Source organism: Arachis hypogaea, chromosome 2, assembly GCF_003086295.3.
Source record: "Arachis hypogaea cultivar Tifrunner chromosome 2, arahy.Tifrunner.gnm2.J5K5, whole genome shotgun sequence".
In the NCBI taxonomy this organism is placed as follows: domain Eukaryota; kingdom Viridiplantae; phylum Streptophyta; class Magnoliopsida; order Fabales; family Fabaceae; genus Arachis; species Arachis hypogaea.
The window spans coordinates 33,581,116-33,607,678 of record NC_092037.1 but is presented as its reverse complement, the minus strand read 5'-3'; the positions used below and the strand labels follow the sequence as shown (position 1 = coordinate 33,607,678).

The following is a 26,563-nucleotide window of genomic DNA, read 5'->3' as shown; positions in this document are numbered from 1 at the left end:
TAAATACGCTAAAAAATTAAAAAAATTAAAAAAAGATCTTTTTTATCAAGATAATGGCGCCCAAACAAGCACGAACTCATCATCATCACCTTCTTCTTCTTTTTTTATTCATCTTTTCTTTTTTTGTTTTACTTTCTCAAGTTTCTTCTTGTTTTATTCTCTTAACAAGAATAAAAACAAAAAAATCAAATAAAGAAGAAGAAAAACTACATAATGCTACAAAATTATTTGAAAGATGATGAACTTTTATTCATTCAACTAAAATAAAGAAAGAAATATGAAAAAAAAGAAAAAAATGCAGTATTAGAGAAAATATTTTTCTGTATTTGTAGCAAATTCGGATGTAACACAAAGATATTTGAGTGTATTGTTAAAGAATTTTCATTGTATGTGTGCTGATAAGTAGTTCTGCATAATTTAAAACTCTTCCACTCCCTCCTCCTTATCTTCTACTGTTTCTTCTTTTTTTCATCATTATCACCATTTTTTATTCATCTTTTTCTTTTTATTTTACCTTCTCAAATTTTTTCTTATGTTACTCTCTTAACAAGAATAAAAATAAAAAATCAAATAAAAAAAGAAGAAATACATAATGCTGCAAAATTATTTAGGAAGATGATAAACTTACAATCATTCAACTAAAAGAAAAAAAGAAAGAAAGAAAGAAAAAATGAAGAAGAAAAATGCAGTATCAGAAGAAACATTTTTCCTGTTTGCAGTAAATTTAGGTGTAACACGAAGATATTTTGGTGTAACATGAAGATATTTAAGTGTATTATTTAAGAACGGTACATATGTGCTAATAAGTTTTGCATAATTCAAAACTCTTCTTTCTCCTCATCTTGTATTGCTTCTTCTTTATTTTTTTATTTCATATCTCATAATTCTTTTTCGGAAGAAAAGATCAAATAAAAACAAATACATAATGTTGTAAAATTAATAGAAAGAGGAGGAAAAAAATACGGCAACAACAATAATAGAAAAGACGATAATAAAAATGAAATACACACACAAAAAAAAAGAGAAACTCAAAGAAAAAAGAGAAGAAACATGAGGAGGAGAAAGAACATGGATACAAATGCATTATTTAAATAAATTTTGTTGGATTAAAATTAACTTGTATAACTTGTATACTAAAAAGACTTGTATGTATAGTAGTACTCTTATTACTATATGATATGCAATGCATGACTATAAGTGAAATAGTAGGTGGCGTACGAGGATTTGCTGTGTCCAATTTTATTACTCCTTTTTCCAGAATTTTCTTGACAGCATTCTATCGTCAGTGATGACATCTGATGCAACTCAAGGTAGCTATTATAAATACTTGAACTCAATCGCGTGTGAGTACCCACCAAAAGTTTTGTGCATCACAAATTACAATCAAATTACTCTTTAAACTACTACTATACATTCGCTCGCTGAAGAGAATCAAGATCATGGCAACTGCGTATGTCAATTCTACATTCTCTAATTTCCTTATATCTATGTCACTTGAATTTCCTCTTTGCTAAATCTTCTCTCAATTTCTGTGTAACATTTAGTGGTGTGCAAGAAGCTCGTCCTGCTCCACTAACTTCAACTTCCGAACCACCGCCTCTTTTTGATGGAACTACAAGGTTCCTTTCTTTCTCATTCTTTGTTATAACTCTGCTTATTTTCTAGGTTTTATTATTTTTCGGTAAAATTTTGATTTGGTTAAATTATTCGGTCGGTAGTTTCAAAAACTTTGTAACTAAAATTTTATAGATTAAAAGCTTTCAATTGAGTATTATGCTGTTTTGTAAATTTGTAATTAGGTCTTTGTCGTACCAACAATGTTAGAGTCAACGAGAACCTTCTAAAAAAAATAAGAGGAGGTTAGATTTAGAGATTTATCCTTTACATATAGGTATCTTAAGTTTGAAAGGGAATATTCTATTAATTCTGATATTTTTTGTACGATAATGACCTAATTATAAAATTTAAAATGAGTAGGGATCTAATCAAAAGCTTTTAAAATATGAGGATTTAATTACAAATTTAGTAAAAACTATATGAACTGACAGAGTAATTCAACTTTTTGATTTTCTAAGTTTTTACTAAAATTCAGTACTGACATGTATGCTCAATTTCTTATCTAGGTTGTACATCTGTTATTATTGCCCCTATGCACAACGTGCATGGATCACCAGAAATTACAAGGTTATTCCTTTTCTTTGGAGAAAAGGATAAATAATTCTTTGACTTTTGGTTCACGAACATTTAAGTTTTCGAGAATTTAAAAGTACATTTAAGTCTCTGACCCTTTCAAAACCTACCCAACGGAAAAATCAAACATGGTTTTCATTGTACTGATCTGGCGATATACGGATGCTCACGTAGGAGAGTTTTTAAAATGAGATAAATTTAGACCCAGGATCGATATATCCAGCTTTTAAGAAGGTCAAGGACTTAAATGTGTTTTTAAATCATCGGGGACTTAAATGATCGACCAAAAGGTCAAGGACCTATTTGTCCTTTTCTCCTTTTCTTTGTAGTTGAATCTTTGTATAATGGTAAATTCAATTGCTTGATGAATTACATATTAGTTAGTCACCCTTGATATGATTATGAATCATACATTGAATAAACAGGGAACCACCAACGTAGCACTTGAATGATTTTGTTGCTAACACAATAGTTCTTAAAAGAATGGAATTAGTTTGTAACGCCCAAAAGATATCAACTGTTGACTAGTACTCATGTATTTAATTATTATTTGCTAAGTCATAAAAGTGTATGATTCTATTATTATTTACTCTTCTGGTCTGCTGTTGTTATACTTTTCTGGTCTTGCCACTTCTAATTTGTTTCTTCTGTTGGTTACAGGGGCTGCAAGAGAAGATCAAATTGGTTCCTATTGACCTTGGAAACAGGCCTGCTTGGTACAAGGAGAAAGTCTACCCTCAAAATAAGGTATGTAACTTGATGATTATGATAAAAGATAATATTATAAATTGCTTTGCTATTTTATACATAAACAGTTTCTTAATAGAGATGCACATGAATGGTTTTATATTTTAACAAATAGAAAATTTTAACTCGTATTGGAATTTAATCTTTATTTAGAAGAATGGGATAATAGCAGATGAACTCTTAGGCTCACATCAGTGCTAGCATAGTTTTAAAAAAGAGATCCTGACAAGGAGAAAGTCTACCCTGAAAATATGTTTTAGTTTGTGTTAGTGATAGAAGATAAATAAATTTGCTTGCTAGTTTATGCATAAACAATTTCTTATTAACCTTAAGTCATGGTAGATGTAAATAAATGGTTCTTTGTTTTAATAAACAGAACAATCAACACTGAAATTTGATGTTATGGAAGTTGTCTTGTAGAGACAACTATTTAGTTGTTAATGTAGTGTTACCTATTTATAAAAAGCTCTCAATAGACTCATTTCTAGTTTATGTACAACATATTTCACTTGATTAACTAATTTACTGCACCCACATATATGACTTTCGTCTCCTGCTAATTTTTACAGGTGCCGTCATTGGAGCACAATGGTAAGGTAATTGGAGAAAGTCTTGATTTGATCAAATATATAGATGCCAACTTTGAAGGGCCATCTCTTGTTCCAACGGTAAGAACTTTGAACTGCCGAATCTCTTTCTTCTTTGCACATTATGGCCCGTAAGCAGTTTTCAGTAGTTAATCGAGTAATGAACTAATGATGTTAAGAACACACTTTTTATAGGATCCTGCAAAGAAAGAGTTTGGTGAGCAATTGGTGTCACAAGTTGATTCAGTCACCACAGATTTGTATGCTGCATTGAAAGGGGATGCTATACGACAAGCAAGTAAGAGTGTAGGTTTATTGATTGAGGAGAGTGTTTTCTCAAACGTAAAAATGTGTCTTAAAATTGGTTCTCTGAATTAGGTCCTATCTTTGATTCCTTTGAGAATGCTCTTGGAAAATTTGATGATGGGCCATTCTTCCTTGGTCAATTCAGCTGGGTAAGTTCAAGTAGATTTCTTAATTCATACCTCAAGAAATTGGAACTGATACTGATGTTCATCATGATGCATTTGATAAAAGAAAGTTTCACTTACCCAAAAGTGGCAAAAAATCAATGTAGAATAAACCTCCAAACCCTTACTCACATAAAACAATGTAGTCAAACCCACCATGTATTGATTTGTCACACTTTCTCTAATGGTGGGAAATGAATTTGTCATTTTAAATACGACATTATCCTACCAATTTTCTTTTTAGGTAGGAGTTTTGGTGTTTACTCATGATTACATCAATGAATATGTGACTTTTCTCCCTTTATAATTTGTAAATGCTTGTGATAATCAGGTGGATATCGCCTATGTTCCATTCATTGAAAGATTCCACGTGGTCTTTGCTGAGGTTTTCAAGCATGACATCACTGAAGGAAGGCCTAAACTTAGAACATTCATTGAGGTACCCTATAGCCTCTTATCTACAAACTTTTCTTCCCCCTTTTGTCGAAATTGCAATGTTTTTCATTAATTTATATGATTAGCTAATTTGACGCAGGGGTACATGTCTTTAGATTACTTGGAGTTTCTATGGGGTCATATGACCTAACAACATTATTACTTTTCTTTTCTCTGTTTTCATGTTGCGAGTGCCTTAGTGGTTTCACATTGCTTATGCTATCATTTTGGTTATTTCTTTTCTTTTCCTTATGTTATTCTGAAGTCTGGCATAGCTTACATTACCATTATGTGGATACTGGATAGCTATTTCCTATATAAATAACAAGCTTATTCAATATGTCAATAACCAATAGTGGTAGCACAGTGTTCTATTTGAATTTGGCCCTGAAATTCAGTCTATGGGATTGATAATAAGATGTCTAACTATGCTACTAACATGTTCAAACTTTCGTAGTTACAAAAGAGATTTTCATTTGAGAGTAAAACTTAATTTCTTCAATGTTTTGTAGGAGGTGAACAAGATTGATGCATATACACAAACAAGGTTTGACACAAAGGAACTTGTTGATCTTTACAAGAGACGTTTCTTGGTACTGCTACGTATCCTTTTTCACTGTTAATGTTTGAAGAGTCCTAATTTGATTGATTTATGACTTTGTTTACATATTCTCTTTGCAGCCCCAACAGCAGTGAACTTTTGAATTGCAGTGTGGCCTCTAAGATGTGAAGAACGCGGCCAATAAAGTGTTTTGCATTCATGGGATGCTGATGTTCAGTTAGATATTGGTCTGTTTGTTTTGTGTCATAATAATCAATAATGTTCTATGTAACAACTTGTGATCTTTGATGATACATGTACTATTGTGATAATAAATTAATTAGTAATAAAGAGATATATATGCATTACCTATAATATACTAGAAAGTATTCGATGATATTTCTGTCAGCAAAGGCAAGAAAAACATAGAAATGAAAGAGAAAAACATAGGATAAACCGGGAAGAAAATAATTTGATGAGATCATACAATGCTTTCAAAAACATCTGACATAGATACTTCTTATTTTCAAATTTAGGTGGCTGTTTTACATATATTTTCTTAGATATGAAGTTATTTGAGAAGGTTGCCTTTGCATCCATTTGGAACAATGAGATCATTTGAGAAGCAATAAAAACAAGCAAGATTTCAATTATTTCTAACCTTGTGATTGGTTTAAAGATTTTTTCACAATCAATTCTTTTTTCATGATCATAGTCTTGGGCAACTAATTATGTTTTGATTTTTGACAATTTTCCTATTTCATCCAATTTCTTTTCGTACATTATTAATCCTAATCATTATTTTTTTTTACGACTGGATATCAAACTTGATTTTTATAAAATTGTTTTTAAGTTTTCTTTCAAAGTTTTGACTGAATCAAGTTTTTTGAGAGTTTTAATATATGATCTGATTCATTATTACGTTCCTACTCTTTTTGGAATTGGATTATTGAAACAACTTTGGGAGCCAGCACACTTTTATAGTTTTAACTTTTGAGATCTTTCAGGTTTTTCTCTTTTTAGTTACTTTTCCTGTTTTTTTTTTTATTATTATCAATGACTTGAGGTGATGATATTGATCAGTTTTCAGAAGAAATTCTGAATAGAAAATTAAATCATCTAAAAAAACCACATGAAAGACAAAGTGAGAATTTATGATGTACGGATACGGGATACAATACGATATAGTATGGGATACGTGAATACACGAATTTTAAAATTTTATAAGATACGGGAACACGACATATATATAAAATATAAAATATTTTTTAGATAAATTATAATGATATTTTGATATTTTATTAATATTAAAATATAAAATATTTTTTTAATAATTTTTAATGTTCTTTTTTAATTATATAAAGTATTTAAAAAATTATTTTAATAAATAATAATAATATATTATTTCTAGATGCATTCCAAGAATACATATTGAGAATAAGGTTGGACATGCTGACACGTGATGATATTTTGGTGTGTCCAAGTATCTCAAAAGAAAAAATTTTTATTTTTTATCAAGACACAGTTAAACACAATAGAAAGCAGACACACGTACGGACGAGAGTTGATGAGTGTCGTGTCCGTAATATATCTAATATGCAGAGACGGAAACTCAACAAAATGTCCATACTTTATAGGTGAGAATTATCCCTGTCTGCAGTCCCAATACTAGCAATTTTGGGTTAACTTTCTTCGAAAGCTTGTCTGAGCCACTGCTTTTAGGGTTTGAGAAGACTGAAGTACTTCCACTACTAAAAAATTCACCAGTATCGACAGCATTACCAAAAATCAAGGAGCTGGTAACCTAATTTACTAGTGATTAGGGCGTCGATAATTTTCAGTCAAATAAGTCTCCATTGGTAATTTTTGACCAAATTTATGAATGTTTTATGGCTAGAGGTGTTTATGGATCAGATCCGATTTGCATATCCGCAGTATTTATCCGAATTTGATCCAAAAATTGCTGATATGGATCCGATCCGCAAGGCTATCGAATCGGATCTTATCCGGACACTAGTAGGATCGGGTTGCAGATTTTATGTAGATATCCGTATATCCGCGTATCCACAAAAATAAAGAAATAAATAAGTATATATTCTTTTTATGTTTTATTTCAACTAATAATTATCATATATGTTGTATTATTTTAATTTATTATTTAAGAAAAGTATGTTTAATATGATTTTAAGAGTAAACATATTTAAAAGAATAGAAAAAATAAATTTTATTGATATTTTTTAATAAAAATAAGCTTTTAAATTATTTTTATGTTTTGCGGATATATCCGATCCGATCCGCATATGTATAGATCGGATCGAATCGGATCCAAGCTTAAAAACTACAGATATTAAATCCGATCCAATCCAATAATTTTAGTACAGATCAGATCAAAATTTTGGCCATATCCAATCCGATCCGCGTTCACCCCTATTTATGGCCATCGATAATAATAATTAATAATACAGACGCTTACCATTGGCTCCAAAAGTAGGAAAGTCACCTCTTTCAAGAATCAATTCCTCCACAATATGCCTCTGATATAGATCAAGTAGTAGGAAAGGTATAAAATCGCGAATAAACAAAAATTAAATAAATAATAAATTAAATATGAGCGAATATGGGTAGAAAATTTAGCAATTAAAATTTAATAATTTAAATATGATATTTAGACTCAGTGAATTTTCCTAAGTCAGAAAACATAATTTTTGGTGTAAAAACACGAAGTAGTAGTTTAACATAGATGCGCTAGGGACCCAAACTATGATTTGATTCTTAGTGGCTAAAAATCAGAGTGACGCAGCGGAAGCTTACAGGAGCGTTAACATAGTATGGTTAGAATAAGGAGTAGTAGGATGGTGAACTTCAGTTTAAGGGAGGTTCTATCAACCATTGTTAAGGATTCGGAGAATTTTGGGAGTTCTAAGTTAATACTTCAATTGGAAGTTATAGGAAGTTTAAGCGAGGTAAATTTGAGGCAACTAAAATTTGAGGGAAAAATTTAAAATAAGGTGGGTAGGATGTTAAACCTCGAATAAACGAAAATTAAATAAATAAAATAAATTAAATATGAGAGAATATAGTTAGAAAATTTAGCAATCAAAATTTGATAATTTAAATATGATATTTGGACTCAGTGGATTTTTTTGATAAAAGCGCAAAGTGACATTTTAGCTGGTAGTACCGGCTTAAGTCTGTCCGGTACTGTATCTGAGAAAATTAATTGTGGGTAAAAAGGGTAAGAAGATAAAAGTCAATTTGAAAAAGTATAAATATTTAAAATATAAATTTATACTCTAGTATTAAAGGTTTTGACCCAAAATTGGGCCAATGAACTAAAACAAGCAGACCGAGCCCAAGTGAGCCCAAGCCCAATACACACAAGCCCTAACTAAGAGCATTTAGCTCATCCTCTTCCCAAAAAGAGAGAGAGAGAGAGCTCGGATAGACAAGAAGAGAGGAGAGGAAGAAGAGTCACTTTTCACCAGCACACTCTTTTGACCATAACATTCTCTTCGGTGCTCCGAGCTGTTTGTGGCTATGCATCGCTCTCCTCCTCCTCTTCAATTCTATCTAGGTATTGTAGTGAGTATTTCTAAACTCTCTGCCCAGTTTCATTTTTCCCCTTTTATTTCGAATTTGATTTCGGTTTTGAGGAAATCTTGTGGTTTTGGTTGTTTAGGAGTGCTCTAGTATGAGCTATTGATGTGTGTCATCAACAAATTCCATGGGTTAAGGTAAGGAACCCTCCAATTCTTATGATTTATAAAATTTATGAACTCTAAATTAACGTATATGTAAATTGGTTATGTTAGTGTTGTTGGGTGAATTTGGAGTACTTGGAACAAGGTATTGCTGGCTAAAAGCTTATTGGTGTTGATCGAGAGCCTTGAAAGCTTGAGTTGTGATGTGTTGGGTATGAACCGCCGTCATTATGGTATGGTTTAAATTTTATTTAAGTACCGTGTGGTGTAATATGAATTCCTAGGTTAGATGCTCTTAGGAATAAGCTTGAATAGTATATTTGAATGTGGTGATATGAGTAGTGAATGCATGGATGAGATTAATATTACTATAGAGGGAATTGATATGGTATTTATGGAATTGATGTTGATATAGATGATATTGAGATTGGATAATGATTATGCATTTAGGGGTATATATATATGAGTGAGGGGAGACCCGTTTAATCACCGCCTTTATAAAATGACTAAAATACCCCTTAATGTATATATAACATATGAGTGACGGGAGGTGGAAACCCTAGCCGCTGTTACTCACACTTCACAAACCCCAAATCCCTCTGAACTTTGATGCCTGAACCTCAAACGGTCAAACCCCATCTCGCTGAACCACGCACAGAGCCACAGACGGCCACCTCCCACCCCCAATCCTTCACCACTACCTCCTAGTCTCCCATCCCCTCAGTCCTTCTCCCTCATCGCCACCTCTCAGTCTCTCACACATTGTGGATCTCAGTCAAGACACCATCAGGTCATGCACACCAGCACACCGTAGCAGGGAGCCTATTATCTTCGCCGTCGTTGCGTCTTCTTGTGGTCGCGAGTTCGTCCGTGTCATCTGGTCGCCTCTTCGTGTCTTGTCGTGGTCGCTGGTCGTCGCCGGTTCTCCGTCGGGTAAGTCATAGAACTCTGAATCTTTATTGTTTGCTTTGATTTTGAATTTGTTATAATTTCTGTGAGTTAGCTTAAGTATAATTTATATTTTTGATGATGAGTTATTGAGTCTAGTTTTTATGATTCTGAATTCTTATTATTTTACTTTGAATTTTGATTTTTTGATGTTGAATTGTTGAATATGAAATTGTTATTGTTGAATTGTTGATGTAAGTAAACTATTAAATTATATACAACACACTATGTTTTTATATTATTGACTTATTGAGTTATTATACGATTTTAATTTTAAATTATTTTCTTTTTGATGTAGGATTCAAGTAAGTTGGAATCTACCATCACTATCATTACGGCATGAAAAGAGGATTGAGAATTATGTTTTTATAATGTAATGAAATTTGTTTGGTTATTTATGGATATATTTGGTTGTTTATGGAATATTTGATTGTTTATGGATATGTTAGATGTTTATGTTTGTTGGTTATTGCTATTTAAGTCTTTAAAGACTATGGAAATTATGTTTGTAATGACAATTGAGGATTATTTTTTATTTTTCTTAATTTTTTTTATTTTTTTCAAATTTTATTAGTTTTTCAAACATCCGCGGAGACCCAGGTCCCCAGCGGATACGGGGTCCTGATGCACGAAAACTTGTCACTCAACAAATTTCCCTTCGGCAAGTATACCGAATTGTCATCAAGTAAAAACTCACAATAGAGTGAGGTCGAATCCCACAGGGATTGATTGGTCAAGCAACTTTAATTGGAGAAATGTTCTAGTTTAGCTAAGCAGAGGTTGAGTTGATAATTGCAGAAAATTAAATGGCGGAAAAGAAAATGACAGAAAATATAAATGCTGGAAATAAATGGCGGAATGTAAATTGCAGAAAGTAAATTGCAGAATCTTAAATGGGAATTTAGGGAGACGAACATAAAAATAAATGGTAGAAGGTAAAGAGAATGGGTAAGATCAGAATGGGGGATTCATTGGGCTTAGGAGATGTTACATTCTCCGGATCAAGTTCATTCTCATCTCTTCCATAATCAATGCATTCATTGATCTCCTTGGCAATCTTAAGTGATTGGATCCCAATTCCTTGGCAACCCAATCTCTCTAAGCTTGAACAATTGCCCAATTCCTTGATTTAATTGCTCATGGAAAGAGATGAAGTATGGTCACTGATTATACTACATGTATTTCCAAATCAAAGTGTTGGTAGGATTATATGTCACTATATCCATCCAAACCCCAATTTGGTCCAACATGAGAAAGCAATTCTAGCATGATCTCTTCATCCCTTTTCCAAGGCTCAGAGGAGATCCAATTATGGAGAGTTTCTTTTCCAAGACAACTAACCAATTGATTTAAGATCGAAAGCTTTCTAGTAAATCAAGAGAAAAGAAATAAGAAGAAGAATGAAAACTATAATTGATCCATCAAATTACAACAGAGCTCCCTAACCCAATGAAAAGGGGTTTAGTTGTTCATAGCTCTAAAAATAGAAGATGATAGAGAAGAGTGCATTCTCCAGTAAACTAGAATTTGCAGGAAAGTAAATATACAGAATGTAGTTCCCAATAATGCCCAGCCTCCTTCTAGTTCAAAACTACTTCCTATATATACTACTCTTCTGATCTTTTAGTTAGCTCTTCAAGTCTTGGATATGGGCCCTTGATCTTTAGTTGAAGCAGTTACAGTCTTCAGTGTTCAGTGGGCTCAGCTTTGCTTGCAGAAAGAATATGAGTCAGGCATAGTAGGACATTAGTTAGGATGTTAGTGGCGTAAATGTTATTGGCACTCACTTTTACCAATAATGCTGCTCCTTGTCCCTCTTTCCCACGTTAATGATCCACGTTAGTGTAACTAACGTGGCCGTTAACGTGGGCATGCCAAAGCTCGAGGGCGTTAGTGACACTTATCTTTGTCACTAATGCTTCAAAACGCTCCTTCTTCTGACGTTAGTGCTTCACGTTAATGGCATTAACGTGACCACTAACGTGGGTGTGCTTGCCACCTCCAATGTTAGTGACAAAGGTGAGTGTCATTGACGTTGGCCTATCATCCCTTGCTCCAAGTTACCATTCACGTTAGTGGTCTTAACGTGACCACTAACGTAGGCAATCTTGGCTTTCCCCAGTGTTAGTGACAAAGGTAAGTGTCACTAACGTTGGCCTATCTCTTCTTATTCCACGTTAGAGTTCATGTTAATTGGATTAACGTGACTCTTAACGTGACTATGTATGGCTCTTTGGAACGTTAGTGGTGTTTACTTTTACCACTAACGTTGGAGCTTCCCTTTCCTTCCACGTTAGTTCCCACGTTAATGTAACTAACGTAGCAACTAATGTGGGTTATGATGGCTTTCGAAGGTGTTATTGATGAAAACGTTTCCACTAACGCTGTAAGCTTGCTCCCATTCCACGTTAGTGAGACTAACGTGGCGGCTAACGTGGCTCTTCTTTGCTTCCTTTGTTCTGAAATCAAACAAACAGGGTGCCTCAAAGCTCCGTTCCAAGTCATGAGATCATGCATCATCCATTTTATCTTTCAATTCATGCATAATTCTCATGAAATCATGTAAAGTTCACAATGTTTGCTTGAATCAAGATGTAAGTGTATTTTTACCAAAAACTTGCTTATTTACTGAGAAAATGCATGAAACTACCCTAAAACAGTAAAGAAAAGGTCAGTGAAAATGGCCAAGATGCCCTGGCATCACAACACCAATCTTAAAGCTTGCTTGTCCCTAAGCAAGTACTGAAACATAAGAATGATGAATGAAAGAACAAGAGAAACAAGTCCTTATTATAGAAGTCAAGTTCTTGGTTTATGGGATTTCATGCATAGCAACTTAGGTTCATTCTTTTACTGGTTTTCAGGTCCTTATCATGCTCTTGAATACTCGCTCGATTGCATCCTATGAGATCCTTATTCATTGATCCCCCCTTTCTTTTCAGGGTTTATTGCATTCTTTTAGGCTAAGTGCTTTGTGAGGGGGCGACTCTTTAAGATAAGCTTTCACCAATACTCCCGAACCAGTTGGTTCAATGTGCTAGGTGTTGAGACACCCCTAAGGACCTACTCCCTTAAGTCTTTCTCCGCCATACATGCACACCACATGCATATGGTTTGTTAGCTTCTTTTCTTGAGGCCTTGGTGTCCAGCACCTCTTTGGGTTACTAAGTGTTTTGTAGCAAGGTTGCTCTTGATAGTGGATTTTCAGCTGATAATCCCGGGTTAGTTAACCCAAGTTACCAAGTGATGAAGCACTCCTGAGAACTTATTCATCCAAGCAGATCCTTTGTACAAGAACACCACAGACACATGCCTCAAGATTCAAACCCTTGGTGCCTAGCCTTATTTCTTATTCTTTTTCTTTTTTTTTTCAAACTCTCACTGTTCTTTTCCTTTTTCTTATTAGGATCTTGTTGTTTAGCTAGTCTCATAGAATGTGCTTCAAGCATATGATTCAGAACATCTAGTTGCCTGTATACCTTGTTGGTGAACCAACTTAGCTAATCAATTACCACACCACAAACATTGAGAACTTACTTCACAAGATGAACCCCACTCTGGTTTTTCATAACATTTTCTTTTATTTAGCTTAAAGGACAAGCATACATTTAAGCAGAATGGAAAATGAAAACCGGGAACTTAGACCAGCACACATAGACCTAAGCAATGAAATCTTAAAGACAGAATTGAAAATTCCTAAGCTACTATGGAAGCATGTTCTATTTCATACATGATTTTCCTTATTTAAACTTGAAAAAGATAGAACGAAGAGGGAACTCCACCACCTTTTACTTCTGGGGATGCTCATGCTCTCTCTCTTGTTTGTCCTCTTTGTGTCCACTTGCGCTTCCTTGTATCCGTGTCATTCTGGCTCTTTTCCAATCTTCCAATGCCTTCCTTATTGATTCATGACTCTTTTCTGCTCTTTCTCTTTCCTGCCGTGCTAATTCATCCTTTACTTCCCCATATCTTGTGATCCCATGGTGCAATACAGGCAGTTGTCTGACTAAGTATCCGAGCCTGGCTTGAGTATTTATATGATATCCAGTCTCACTCATATAGACTCCTTCTGAGAACGCTCTATATTCATCAAAGAGATATGCCTGTTCTCTTTGTTTTCGAAGCATCTCATGAATGTGTGCACCTTGATGTGCTTGGATGTTGATTAGCTTTTGGATGGCTTCTTGTTGTTGATCTTGCTTTTGGTTCAACCTGTGGAAGGATTCACCACACTGTCTCGCTTGTTCCAGTTGCTGCTCCATCAATTGCTTTTGCCACTTCCCTTGTTGATTCATCCATCTAGAGAATGATTCTTCTTGGCGATCCATCATTTGCAGTTGAAGCTCCTTCTGTGCCCCTTGATTCTCCATGTATTGCCTAGACAAGCCATCAATGACTTCTTGTAATTGGTGCTTGTCTAAAGTGGCTGGGGCTTGCTCCTCTGGGTTTTGTCCTTCCACAACTTGATGGGTTGGCCTCTTTCTTAGTCTTCGTTGAGGTAAGGGAGGTGCAACGGAATGCATCCATCGAAAAGTAATTGGGATGCCGACTTTTATCCACTCGGGGTTTCCATCTTCGAACACTACCCCAGCCCTTGTGCACAGACGGAAAATGGTGCTGGGGTAGCCTAACCTTCCTCCAGAATCACTTTTCTCAGCTAACTTCCAAATGCCTTGAGCTATGAGTTCGTGAACCTTGATCTCCCCCCCTTTGAGTATATATTGTACCATTGTTGCTCTCTTAAGGTTTACCTCTGAGTTGTTTCTGGCGGGAAGGATGGATCTCCTTACAATCTCGAACCACCCCTTTGCTTCAGGGGTGAGATCCCCTCTCTTAATGAATTTGGACTTCCTATGGGAATCTCTTACCCAATCCGCTCCTGGTATGCAGATATCTTCCACAATCTGGTCATAGTTGGGACTGCTATCTATTCTAGATTGACAGCTCTCTTCTGCGAATGGCATGGTTCATAGCTTTAACACCTTCATGATGTTCATGGGACTAAAATCCACCGTTACCCCTCTTACAAAGCTTATATAGGATTCATCTGCCTTATCATACCTGACTGCATTTGCATAAAACTCTCTTACAAGAGTTGTGTTTACTTTTGTGATCGGATCAATGAGGAGCTCCCATCTTCTCTTTTCCATATTCTCTGTGATTTTGGGGCACTCAGTTTTCTTGGCTTGAAAGCCTAGCTCATATATGATCTCTTTATCAGCCATCCATTCAAATTGTAACGCATGGTGAAAGGTTCTAAATTTCTTCTCATCAAAAGGGGATTGCTCCATTGGTTCCTTCCCTTTTCTTCTTTTAGAGCTCGACGATGCCATGAGTGACCTTTGATTTCGAATTTGTATAAGTATAGATGATTGCAACTTAAAAGATGTAGCTATGAGAGTGTGTGAGAAAGCTTTTAATGGAGGAGCAAGTTTTGAGTGTGTGTTCCGAAAGAGAGAAGAAAGATGAAATGAAAGGGCATTTGAATATGGAAGGGTATAGAGTGGGGGTCATTTATATAGGAGGAGGATGGGTGATTGAAGGGTGTGGATTGATAGTAAAAATCAATGGTGGACAGTTGGGGTTTGGCATGAGATGAGCACAAGGATCACTACTTTTATGAGGTTCTTGGTTCAGTCTCCAAGGATATCCTTCTTCCAATGTTGCATGGCAACACTTCCCAAGGTACTCCCCTTGAAGACATGTGTATAGTCCCCCTTTTGAAGTGGCCGAACCCCCTTCCTTTGGGTTGTCCCATCAGTTCCCTCCAATCCTTCCTTCATTTCCTATACAAGACAAAAGGAATTCAAGAGTTACTTGAATTTTTGGTGGCCAAAGTTAAAGAGTGGACTGGCTACTTTTTAAACTTTTGTTTTTAAATAACTAAATGCTATTCATGAATGCAAACCAACCGACCAATTAAGTGTTCATGCATGCAACATTGGTGACACCAAACTTAGTTTGTGAGCATGTAGTGTAGGAAGAGTTGATTAAGGCTCTAAGAATGACATGATATGAATTGTGTTCATGCCCTCTTAGTGTGCCTTGAACACCAAACTTGTCATTCACTATATGTTGCACATAAGGGTTCATCTGAGTGTTTGTCAAGGTTGATTTGGAATTCATGAACCTTGCTTTATTAACTACTATTAAGGGTCTAAAGGAAAGGATATAAAACATGGGTTGCCTCCCATGAAGCGCTTCTTTAGCGTCATTAGCTTGACGTTTGGCCTTTGTCAGGGTGGTTGGTAATGCCTCAAATCTTTCCCTTTCGCAGTGAATCTATCTCTGTTGGCTTTATTAAGAATCTCCACATGTTTCAAGGAGAAAATTCTGCTGATGGTGTACACTTGAGGTAGCTGAGATAGAATGGTGGGGAGATGAGGTGGGATAGATGGGAAATGAGCGGAGATTACTTCATCCCCTGGAGAGAAATCCTCTGTAGAGATCTTCTTGTTCCTCTATCCCCTTGGTGCTTTCTTCCTTGCTTCTTTTAATGCTACCCTGTTCCTTGTGGCCTCTTTTTTTTGGGAAATTTTGTTGCTGGTCTCATATGACTCCGGTGGGTTTAGCTCCTCTTGGGTTTTCCTTAGCTGTTGTGCCTTCTGACTGTATTGTTTGTCAACCAAAGGGATTCTCAGGTGTACTGTTTGTGCTTCTGTGCTTGTTTTTTCCACCAATACCTTATTGTGATCCTCCCTTGATTCCTTGTTTTCTTGATCTGCTTCTTGTGAGGGTTTGAAGACATTGAAGGTGAGTTGTTCATCATGTATCCTCAGTATTAGATCTCCTCGCTCCACATCTATAAGTGCTCTGGCTGTGGCTAGGAGTGGTCTTCCCAATATGATTGGATGGAGGTGACTCTCTTCCATCTCCAAGATAACAAAGTCTGTGGGAAGGAAGTAGTTCCCAACCTTCACCAACACGTTTTCAACCACTCCTATTGCTTGTTTTTGAGTTTTGTCAGCCAACTTGATGATTACATCCGTGGGCGTTAGCTCATTGATTTGAAGCTTCTTCATGAAGGATAAAGGCATTAAGTTGATGCTTGCACCGAGGTCACAGAGTCCCTTATCAATCCTTGTTTCTCCTATAGCACAAGGGATGTGAAAACTCCCTGGGTCCTTTCTTTTTGTAGGCAACTCTGTTTAAATGAGAGCACTGCACTCCTTATTCATCACTATTGTTTGCCCTCCCTTTAGTGAATTTTTCTTGGTCAGCAACTCTTTCATACATTTAATGTATGAAGGCATTTGTTGGAGAGCCTTGATGAATGGTATGTTTACATGGAGAGATGCAAACATGTCGAGGAACTTTGAGTACACTCTCTTTTCTACACCCCCCTTGAGTCTTTGGGGAAAAGGTGCATATGGGTTCAGAATTTCCTTCTCCCTTAGCTCCTTCCTTTGTGTAGGGTTGGTTTCTTAGTCACTCTCTTCTTGCTTCTCTACTGGAATATCTTGAGAATGTTCTAATGGTTTGTTCATTTCTTCCACACTCCCCTCACCACTTATAGTGACCATCTTGCATTCTTTCCATCTTACCTTCTTTGCTTCACCTCTCGGGTTTTTCTCTGTCACTTGGGAAGCTATCAGTAGGCTTGGGAATCTGCTGAGAGAGATATCCCACTTGAGACTCCAGCCTCTTGATGGTGTCTCCTTGGTTTTTGATATTAGCTCGCACTTCATCCTTGAACACTCTATTGTCTTGGACTTCCTTGCATATACCTTCAAGTAGAGTCTCAATTCTTGAGAGTCTATCTTCGGATGGTGATGGTGAATTAAGGTAGGAGGGGTGAGAAGGGCCATTTTGGTTTTGATGTGGATGTTGACATGTACTATTGGGTGGGTGTTGATATGATCTCTGTGTGGAATGCTGGTGAGTTGCATTATTGTTGGGGTTGTGACGTCTCTGATCTTGGCTTTGATCTTGTTGATTTCTCCACCCAAAGTTTGGGTGGTTCTTTCAACCGGGATTATAAGTTTTGGAGTGTGGATTATAGGCCTGCCTAGGTGAGTTCCCAATATAGTTGGCTTGATCCCAGTCACTCTCTTCCTCTGTATTTACTCCTTCTTGAGCTGATGATGAAGTGATGACTGCTGCAACTTGGTTCCTTTCCATCTTCTTGGTAAGGTCAGCTAACTACTTGGTGATCATCTTGTTTTGAGCCAGCAGTGCATCCATATGGTTTAGCTCCATCACTCCTCGAGTGTTACTCCTTTCAGAAGCATAAAAATAGTCATTCTCAGCTATAGTCTCGATGACATCTATGGCTTCTTCAATGGTCTTTTTCTTGTTTAGAGATGCCCCGGATGAGTGGTCTACTACCTTTTTTGATTCATAAGAAAGACCCTCATAGAAAATGTGTAGTTGCACCTATTCATTGAACATGTCTGGTGGGCACCTTCTTGTTAAGTCCTTAAACCGCTCTCATGCCTCATAGAGAGTTTCACCATCTTGTTGCCTGAAGGTTTGTACCTCAGCTCTCAACCTGTTGATTCTTTGAGGAGGGTAGAATCTGATGAGCGGATAATTTATACGCTTTTTGGCATTGTTTTTAGGTAGTTTTTAATAGGATCTAGCTACTTTTAGGGATGTTTTTATTAGTTTTTATGCAAAATTCACATTTATGGACTTTACTATGAGTTTTTGTGTTTTTCTGTGATTTTAGTTATTTTCTGGCTGAAATTGAGGGACCTGAGCAAAAATCTGATTCAGGCTGAAAAAGGACTGCTGATGTTGTTGGATTCTGACCTCCCTGCACTCAAAATAGATTTTATGGAGCTACAGAACTCCAAATGGTGCGCTCTCAATTGCGTTGGAAAGTAGACATCCAGGGATTTCTAGCAATATATAATAGTGCATACTTTGTTCGAGCTTAGATGACGCAAACTGGCGTTCAACACCAGTCCTATGCTGCATTTTGGAGTAAAACACCAGAAACACGTCACAAACCAGAGTTAAACGCCAAACAGACATTACAACTTGGCGTTTAACCCCAAGAGAAGCCTCTGCATGTGTAAAGCTCAAGCTCAGCCCAAGCACACACCAAAGTGGGCCCCGGGAGTGGATTTCTACACTTAGACTTATTTCTGTAAACCCTAGTAGCTAAGTTTAGTATAAATAGAACTTTTTACTATTGTACTAGGCGTCTTTTGACCATTCAGTCTTTTGATCATTCTGGGGGGCTGGCCATTTGGCCATGCCTAGACCATCACTTATGTATTTCCAACGGTGGAGTTTCTACACACCATAGATTAAGGTATGGAGCTCTGCTGTACCTCGAGAATTAATGCAATTACTATTGTTCTTCTATTCAATTCAAGCTTATTCTTATTCTAAGATATTCGCTACACTTCAACCTGTTGGATGTGATGATCCGTGACACTCATCATCATCCGTCCTTATGAACGTGTGACTGACAACCACTTCCGTTCTACCTTAGATCGAGCGTGTATCTCTTGGATTCCTTAATCGGAATCTTCGTGGTATAAGCTAGAATTATTGGCGGCCATTCTTGAGAATCCAGAAAGTCTAAACCTTGTCTGTGGTATTCTGAGTAGGATTCAGGGATTGAATGACTATGACGAGCTTCAAACTCACGATTGTTGGGTGTAGTGACAGACGTAAAAGAATCAATGGATTCTATTCCGACATGATCGAGAACCGACAGATGATTAGTCGTGCTGTGACAGATCATTTGGACCATTTTCACTGAGAGAATGGGAAGTAGCCATTGATAATGGTGACGCCCTACATACAGCTTGCCATGGAAAGGAGTAAGAATGATTGGATGAAAGCAGTAGAAAAGTAGAGATTCAGAAGGAACACCGCATCTCTATACACTTATCTGAAATTCCCACCAATGAATTACATAAGTATCTCTATCTTTATTTTATGTTTTATTTATCTTGATTTTCGAAAACCACCATAACCATTTATTATCCGCCTAACTGAGATTTACAAGATGACCATAGCTTGCTTCATACCAACAATCTCCGTGGGATCGACCCTTACTCACGTAAGGTATTACTTGGACGACCCAGTGCACTTGCTGGTTAGTTATGCGAAGTTGTGACAAAGTGTGATGTTTGAGAGCTCCAAGTCTTTGGCGCCATTGTTGATGATCACAATTTCGTGCACCAAGTTTTTGGCGCCGTTGCCGGGGTTTGTTTGAGTTTGGACAACTGACGGTTCATCTTGTTGCTCAGATTAGGTAATTTTCTTTTCAAAAAGTTTTCAAAAATCTTTCAAAATTTTTATTTGTTTTCGTTTTTTTTTAAAAAATAATTTTCAAAAAAAATTTATAAAATCATAAAAACCAAAAATTTTTGTGTTTCTTGTTTGAGTCTTGAGTCAATTTTTAAGTTTGGTGTCAATTGCATGTTTTAAAAACTTTTGCATTTTTCGAAAATTCATGCATGTGTTCTTCATGATCTTCAAGTTGTTCTTGATAAGTCTTCTTGTTTGATCTTTAAATTTTCTTATTTTGTATTTTTTGTTGTTTTCATATGCATTTTTGCATTCATAGTGTCTAAGCATTAAAAATTTCCAAGTTTGGTGTCTTGCATGTTTTTCTTTTCTTGAAAATTTTCAAAAATAAGTCTTGATGTTCATCTTGATCTTCAAAGTGTTCTTGGTGTTTATCTTGACATTCATAGTGTTCTTGCATGCATCATTGGTTTTGATCCATAATTTTTATGTTTTGGATCATATTTGTGTTTTTCTCTCTCCTCATAAAAAATTTAAAAATAAAAAAATATATTTCCTTGTTTTACTCATAATTTTCGAAATCTTTGGGTTGACTTAGTCAAAAAATTTTAAAATAAGTTGTTTCTTGTTAGTCAAGTCAAGATTTCAATTTAAAAAATCCTATCTTTTCAAAATCTTTTTCAAAAATCAAATCTTTTTCATTTTTTCATTGTTTTTGAAAATTTTAAAATTGATTTTCAAAATCTTTTTCTTATCTTTATTTCATAATTTTCAAAAACTTTACTAACAATTAATGTGATTGATTCAAAATTTTGAAGTTTGTTACTTTCTTGTTAAGAAAGGTTCAATCTTTAAATTCTAGAATCATATCTTTTAGTTTCTTGTTAGTCAAGTAATTAATTTTAATTTTAAAAAAAATCATATCTTCTCAAAATATCTTTTTCAAAATTGATATCAAAATCTTTTCTAACTTCTTATCTTTCCAAAATTGATTTTCAAATCTTTTTTTCAACTAACTAATTGAGTTTTTGTTTGTTTCTTATCTTTTTCAAAACCACCTAACTACTTTCCTCTCTCTGATTTTCGAAAATCACCTCACTCTTTTTCAAAATTCTTTTAATTAACTAATTGTTTCAAATTTTAAATTTTAATTTTATTTTTTCTTTTAATTTTCGAAAATTACAAACCTTTTTTTCAAAAATAATATTCGAATTCTCTCTCTTATCTCTTTCTATTTATTTATTCATTTACTAACACTTCTCTTCATCTCAAAAATTTGAACCCTCTCCTCTCTTCTGTGTTAAAATTTTTCTTCTCTTTCCTCTATTCTCCTCTTTTTCTACTCACATAAAGGAATCTCTATACTGTGACATAGAGGATTCCTCTTCTCTCTTTGTTTTCTTCTCTTTCATATGAGTAGGAACAAGGAAAAAGGCATTCTTGTTGAAGCTGATCCTGAACCTGAAAGGACCTTGAAGAGGAAGCTAAGAGCAGCTAAAGCACAGTACTCTGAAGAGGACCCAACTGAAATTTTCGAATATGAAAAGGAGATGGCAGCCGAAAATAATAACAACAACAATGCAAGGAAGATGCTTGGTGACTTTACTGCACCAAATTCTAACTTACATGGAAGAAGCATCTCAATCCCTGCCATTGGAGTAAACAACTTTGAGCTAAAGTCTCAATTAGTTTCTCTGATACAACAGAATTGCAAGTTTCATGGACTTCCATCAAAAGATCCTTTTCAGTTCTTAACTGAATTCTTGCAGATCTGTGATACTGTTAAGACCAATGGGATTGATCCCGAGGTCTACAGGCTTATGCTTTTCTCTTTTGCTATAAGAGACAGAGTTAGAGTATGGTTGGACTCTCAACCTAAAGATATCCTGAACTCTTGGGATAAGCTGGTCACGGCCTTCTTGGCCAAGTTCTTTCCTCCTCAAAAGCTGAGTAAGATTAGAGTGGATGTTCAAACCTTCAGACAGAAAGAAGGTGAATCCCTCTATGAAGCTTGGGAGAGATACAAGCAACTAACCAAAAAGTGTTCTTCTGACATGCTTTCAGAATGGACATCCTGGATATATTCTATGATGGTCTGTCTGAATTGTCTAAGATGTCATTGGACCACTCTGCAGGTGGATCCATCCACCTAAAGAAAACGCTTGCAGAAGCTCAAGAACTCATTGACATGGTTGCAAATAACCAATTCATCTATACCTCTGAGAGGAATCCCGTGAGTAATGGGATGCCTCAGAAGAGGGGAGTTCTTGAAATTGATGCTTTGAATGCCATATTTGCTCAAAACAAAATGTTGACTCAGCAAGTCAACATGATTTCTCAGAGTCTAAATGGATGGCAAAATGCATCCAACAGTTCTAAAGAGGCATCTTCTGAAGAAGAAGCTTATGATATTGAGAACCCTGCAATGGCAGAGGTGAATTACATGGGTGAACCTTATGGAAACACCTATAATTCCTCATGGAGAAATCATCCAAATTTCTCATGGAAGGATCAACAAAATCCTCAACAAGGCTTTAATAATGGTGGAAGAAACAGGCTTTGCAATAGAAAGCCTTTTCCATCATCTTCTCAGCAACAGACAGATAATTCTGAGCAGAGCCCCTCTAGCTTAGCAAACATAGTCTCTGATCTATCTAAGGCCACTTTAAGTTTTATGAGTGAAACAAGGTCCTCCATTAGAAATTTGGAGGCACAAGTGGGCCAGCTGAGTAAGAAAATCACTGAAACCCCTCCTAGTACTCTCCCAAGCAATATAGAAGAGAATCCAAAAGAGAGAGTGCAAGGCTATTGATATAATCAATATGGCCGAATGCACAAAGGAGGAGAAGGATGTGAATCCCAGTGAGGAAGACCCCCTAGGATGTCCTCTGAACAAAAAGGAGTTCTAAACTGAGGAACCTAAGGAATCTGAGGCTCACCTAGAGACCATAGAGATTCCATTGAACCTCCTTTTACCATTCATGAGCTCTGAAAACTATTCTTCCTCTGAAGAGGATGAAGATGTAATTGAAGAGCAAGTTGCTCAATATCTAGGAGCCATCATGAAGCTAAATGCCAAGTTGTTTGGTAATGAGACTTGAGAAGGTAAACCTCCCTTGCTCATTAGTGAACTAGATACTGGGTTCAGCAAACTCTACCTCAAAAGAAACAAGATCCTGGTAAATTCTTAATATCCTATACCATAGGCACCATGACCATGAGAAGGCTCTGTGTGACCTGGGGTTAGGTATAAATCTCATGCCACTCTCTGTAATGGAGAAGCTGTGGATCTTTGAGGTACAAACTGCAAGAATCTCATTAGAGATGGTAGACAAGTCAATAAAACAAGCTTATGGATTGGTAGAGGATGTGTTGGTAAAGGTTAAAGGCCTTTACATCCCTGCTGATTTCATAATCTTAGACACTAGGAAGGATGAGAATGAATCCATCATTCTTGGAAGACCCTTCCTAGCCACAGCAGGAGCTGTGATTGATGTTGACAGAGGAGAGTTAGTCCTTCAATTGAACGGGGACTACCTTGTGTTTAAAGCTCAAGGTTATCCTTCTGTAAACATGGAGAGGAAGCCTGAAAAGCTTCTCTCAATACAGAGTCAAACAAAGCTCCCATAATCAAACTCTAAGTTTAGTGTTGGGAGGCCACAACCAAACTCAAATTTTGGTGTTGAACCCCCACATTCAAACTCTAAGTTTGGTATTGGGAGGTCCCAACAATGCTCTAAACATCTGTGAAGCTCCATGGTAGCTCACTGTCAAGCTAGTGACATTAAAGAAGCGCTTATTGGGAGTCAACCCAATTTTTATTTATCTATTGTTCTTTTATATTTTATTAGGTTTATGATCATGTGGAGTCACAAAACAATTGCAAAAATTAAAAATAGAATAAAAAATAGCAGAAGAAATAGCACACCCTGGAGGAAGAGCTTACTGGCGTTTAAACGCCAGCAAGGAGTATCTGGCTGGCGTTTAATGCCAGAACAGAGCATGAAGCTGGTGTTGAACGCCAGAAACAAGCAGTAGTCTGGCGTTTAAATGCCAGGATTACACCCTAAGGAGAGCTGGCGTTAAACGCCAGAAACAAGCATGGAAGTGGCGTTCAACGCCAGAATCATGCTGCAGATTGGCGTTGAACGCCCAAAACAAGCATGGAAGTGGTGTTTAACGCTAGAAACATGCTACAGTCTGGCGTTAAACGCTAGGATTGTATACAAAGGGCATTTTACATGCCTAAAGGGTGCATGGATAAGAAATCCTTGACACCCCAGGATCTGTGGACCACATGAGATCACCTCAGGATCTGTGGACCCCACAAGATCCCCACCTACCTTCTCCCTCTCTCTCACACCTTTTCATAACACTCTTTCCCAAACATCATTCACCAATCACCTCAATCACTCTTCCCCACCACCTCTTCACAACTCACATCCATCCACTCTTCCCCAAAAACCCCACCTACCTTCAAATTTAAAATCTCTTTCACACCCAAACCCACCCTAATGACCGAAACCTACCCTTTCTCCCACTCCTATATAAACCCCTCAACACACCTTCTTTCCTCACACACAACCATCAATACTTCTCCCTTTGGCCGAACCCTAAACCTCCCTCCATCTCCCCCATTTTCTTCCTCTTCCTCTCATATTCTTTCTTCTTTTGTTCGAAGACGAGCAACATTCTAAGTTTGGTGTGGTAAAAGCATAGATTTTTGTTTTTCCATAACCATTTATGGCACCTAAGGCCGGAGAAACCTTTAGAAAGAGGAAAGGGAAGACAAAAGCTTCCACCTCCGAGTCATGGGAGATGGAGAGTAATGACAAGTCATCATATGCTAGCTTTGTAAGCGTTTTTCACTTGTTTCATTAGTTTTTATGTATTTCTTGCATTGTAAGTAAGTAATTTGGAGTGGATTTGCATGGTTTTATCGAATCAATCAACCACCCTTTAATTGATACTAAATCATGAGGTTTAAGCTAAATTTAATTAGTTTTTGAATGATTTATAAACCTTGTGAATTTGGTGATACTTTGATTGGTTGTTTTGATTACTTGTAGGTGAAGAAAAGAAAAAAACAAGAAAGCGTGGCCTAAGAAGCGTGGCCCAAGGAAGAGAAAAATGTGGCAAAAGCAACAAGGAAGCGTGGCACATTAAAGGAGGAAGCCACAGCGCTCTCTCCAAGAGCACAATGCTCTCCAAGGGAGCACAAAAATGAACCAAGGAAGCAAGGCTTGGATGCTGCGCTCTCCTTGAGAGCTGAGCATTATTTTGAACTAAGAAAGAAAGGGGAGAAGTACAATGCTCCGCTCTTGCCAAGAGCATTATCAGGTTCCTCCCAAAAATTAAATCAAAGAAAAAGCTTGCCAATGCTTGCCACAAGGTTCGAACCAAGCACCTAATGAAAGGAAGGAAGTGCTACTACAAAGCTTGGCAAAGGAAAAATATACAAAATGGCTCAGCAAGGATTCGAACCAAGGCACTCCCACTCAAGGCATGCACTACGTTGGTTTCCTTGCAAAGAAAATTGGCCAGCAATGCTTCCCCAGGGATTCAAACCTAGAGCCTCACCCTTGAAGCATGGATGCTGTGCTCTCAAGGAGAGCTGAGCGTTACTCTTCAAGCAATTTGGCACAGTCCAGGAAAACTTGGTGCGCACACAAGGCAACGCAAGCAAGGGATGTTGCGCTCTCCTTGAGAGCTGAGCATACCCTGGTGCTGTCCAACAAGCCTAGCATGCTACAAAGGGTCAAGGAAATGAAGCCCAATGCTGCGCTCTCACCAAGAGCTGAGCACACCACTAGGAGGTGCACCATGGGCTGAAAATTGAACAAAAAATCCAAATTAATTCATTTCTCCACCAAATTTTAGAGCCCACCCAATTTCTTAGATCCAAATTAGGAAGTGTATAAATAGGTGTTAGTTAGATGTAGAAAGGAGACTTACTTTTTCATTTTTTACTTTTTGACTTTTTGAAATTGTAATTGGAGATTTGTATCATTTTGCTTTCTGTTTTGAATTCTGCTTGCTCTTTTGGAAATTTCTGCTTAAATTGGAAGGAGAATTGAGTTCTTCTCCTTTGGGCATTCTCGTTTCATTCTCTGCAAAGCTTGCTTGAGACTTGGGTGTGAAGAATTGAGGAAATTCTGTCTCAATCTCACCTTAAGATCTCTTTGTTTCTTTTTCTGCATAATTCAAGTTTCCTTACTGATTTTCATCTTTCCTTTTACTTTGAATTATTTTCTGAATTGGATCAAGGAAGGTAGTGAGATCTAGACTTGGTTTTCTAGTCTCTTGACCCCTGAGATCTGCAATTCCTTTTCTGTTAATCTGCTGAGGCTTCTTCAAGCCAACCCACCTTGCTGTTTGAGACTTACTTCAGTCAATTCATCTTTTTCTCTTCTGCTCATTGCAATTTACTTTTCTTTGTTTAGATCTTGCAATCCCATCTCCCTAAGCCCTTTGATATTCAAGCAATTTACATTTCTTGCACTCTAAGTTTCTGCAATTTACATTTCTTGCACTTTAAGTTACTGTCATTTACTTTACTTTTTCTTTAAGACTCAGCACTTTAATTTCTTTAGCTCCTTAATTTACTGCAATTTTTCCCTCTCCCTTTATAATTCATGCAATTTAGTTTTTGTCAACCATAAATCACTCAAATCAACTCTTGTTTGCTTGACTAAATCAACCATTAAACTAAAATTGCTCAATCCTTCAATC

At 36.5% G+C, this 26,563-nt stretch overlaps 1 protein-coding gene and 1 non-coding gene across 2 annotated transcripts; both read left to right on the top strand.

Moving 5' to 3' along the window:
- Window positions 1–1,119: 1,119 nt before the first annotated feature.
- Window positions 1,120–5,345, top strand: LOC112742534 (glutathione S-transferase L3). The gene is made up of 10 exons (XM_025791776.2): window positions 1,120–1,450; window positions 1,545–1,619; window positions 2,124–2,184; window positions 2,851–2,937; window positions 3,507–3,605; window positions 3,720–3,822; window positions 3,903–3,979; window positions 4,326–4,433; window positions 4,942–5,022; window positions 5,111–5,345. Exons 1-10 carry the CDS (start codon window positions 1,440–1,442, stop codon window positions 5,123–5,125), a joined length of 717 nt encoding a protein of 238 aa, XP_025647561.1. The 5' UTR covers window positions 1,120–1,439; the 3' UTR covers window positions 5,126–5,345.
- Window positions 5,346–18,008: 12,663 nt separating this feature from the next.
- On the top strand, window positions 18,009–18,112 carry LOC112764142 (small nucleolar RNA R71). The gene has a single exon (XR_003183020.1). It is a non-coding gene; the product is annotated as a small nucleolar RNA R71 (small nucleolar RNA).
- Window positions 18,113–26,563: the final 8,451 nt, after the last annotated feature.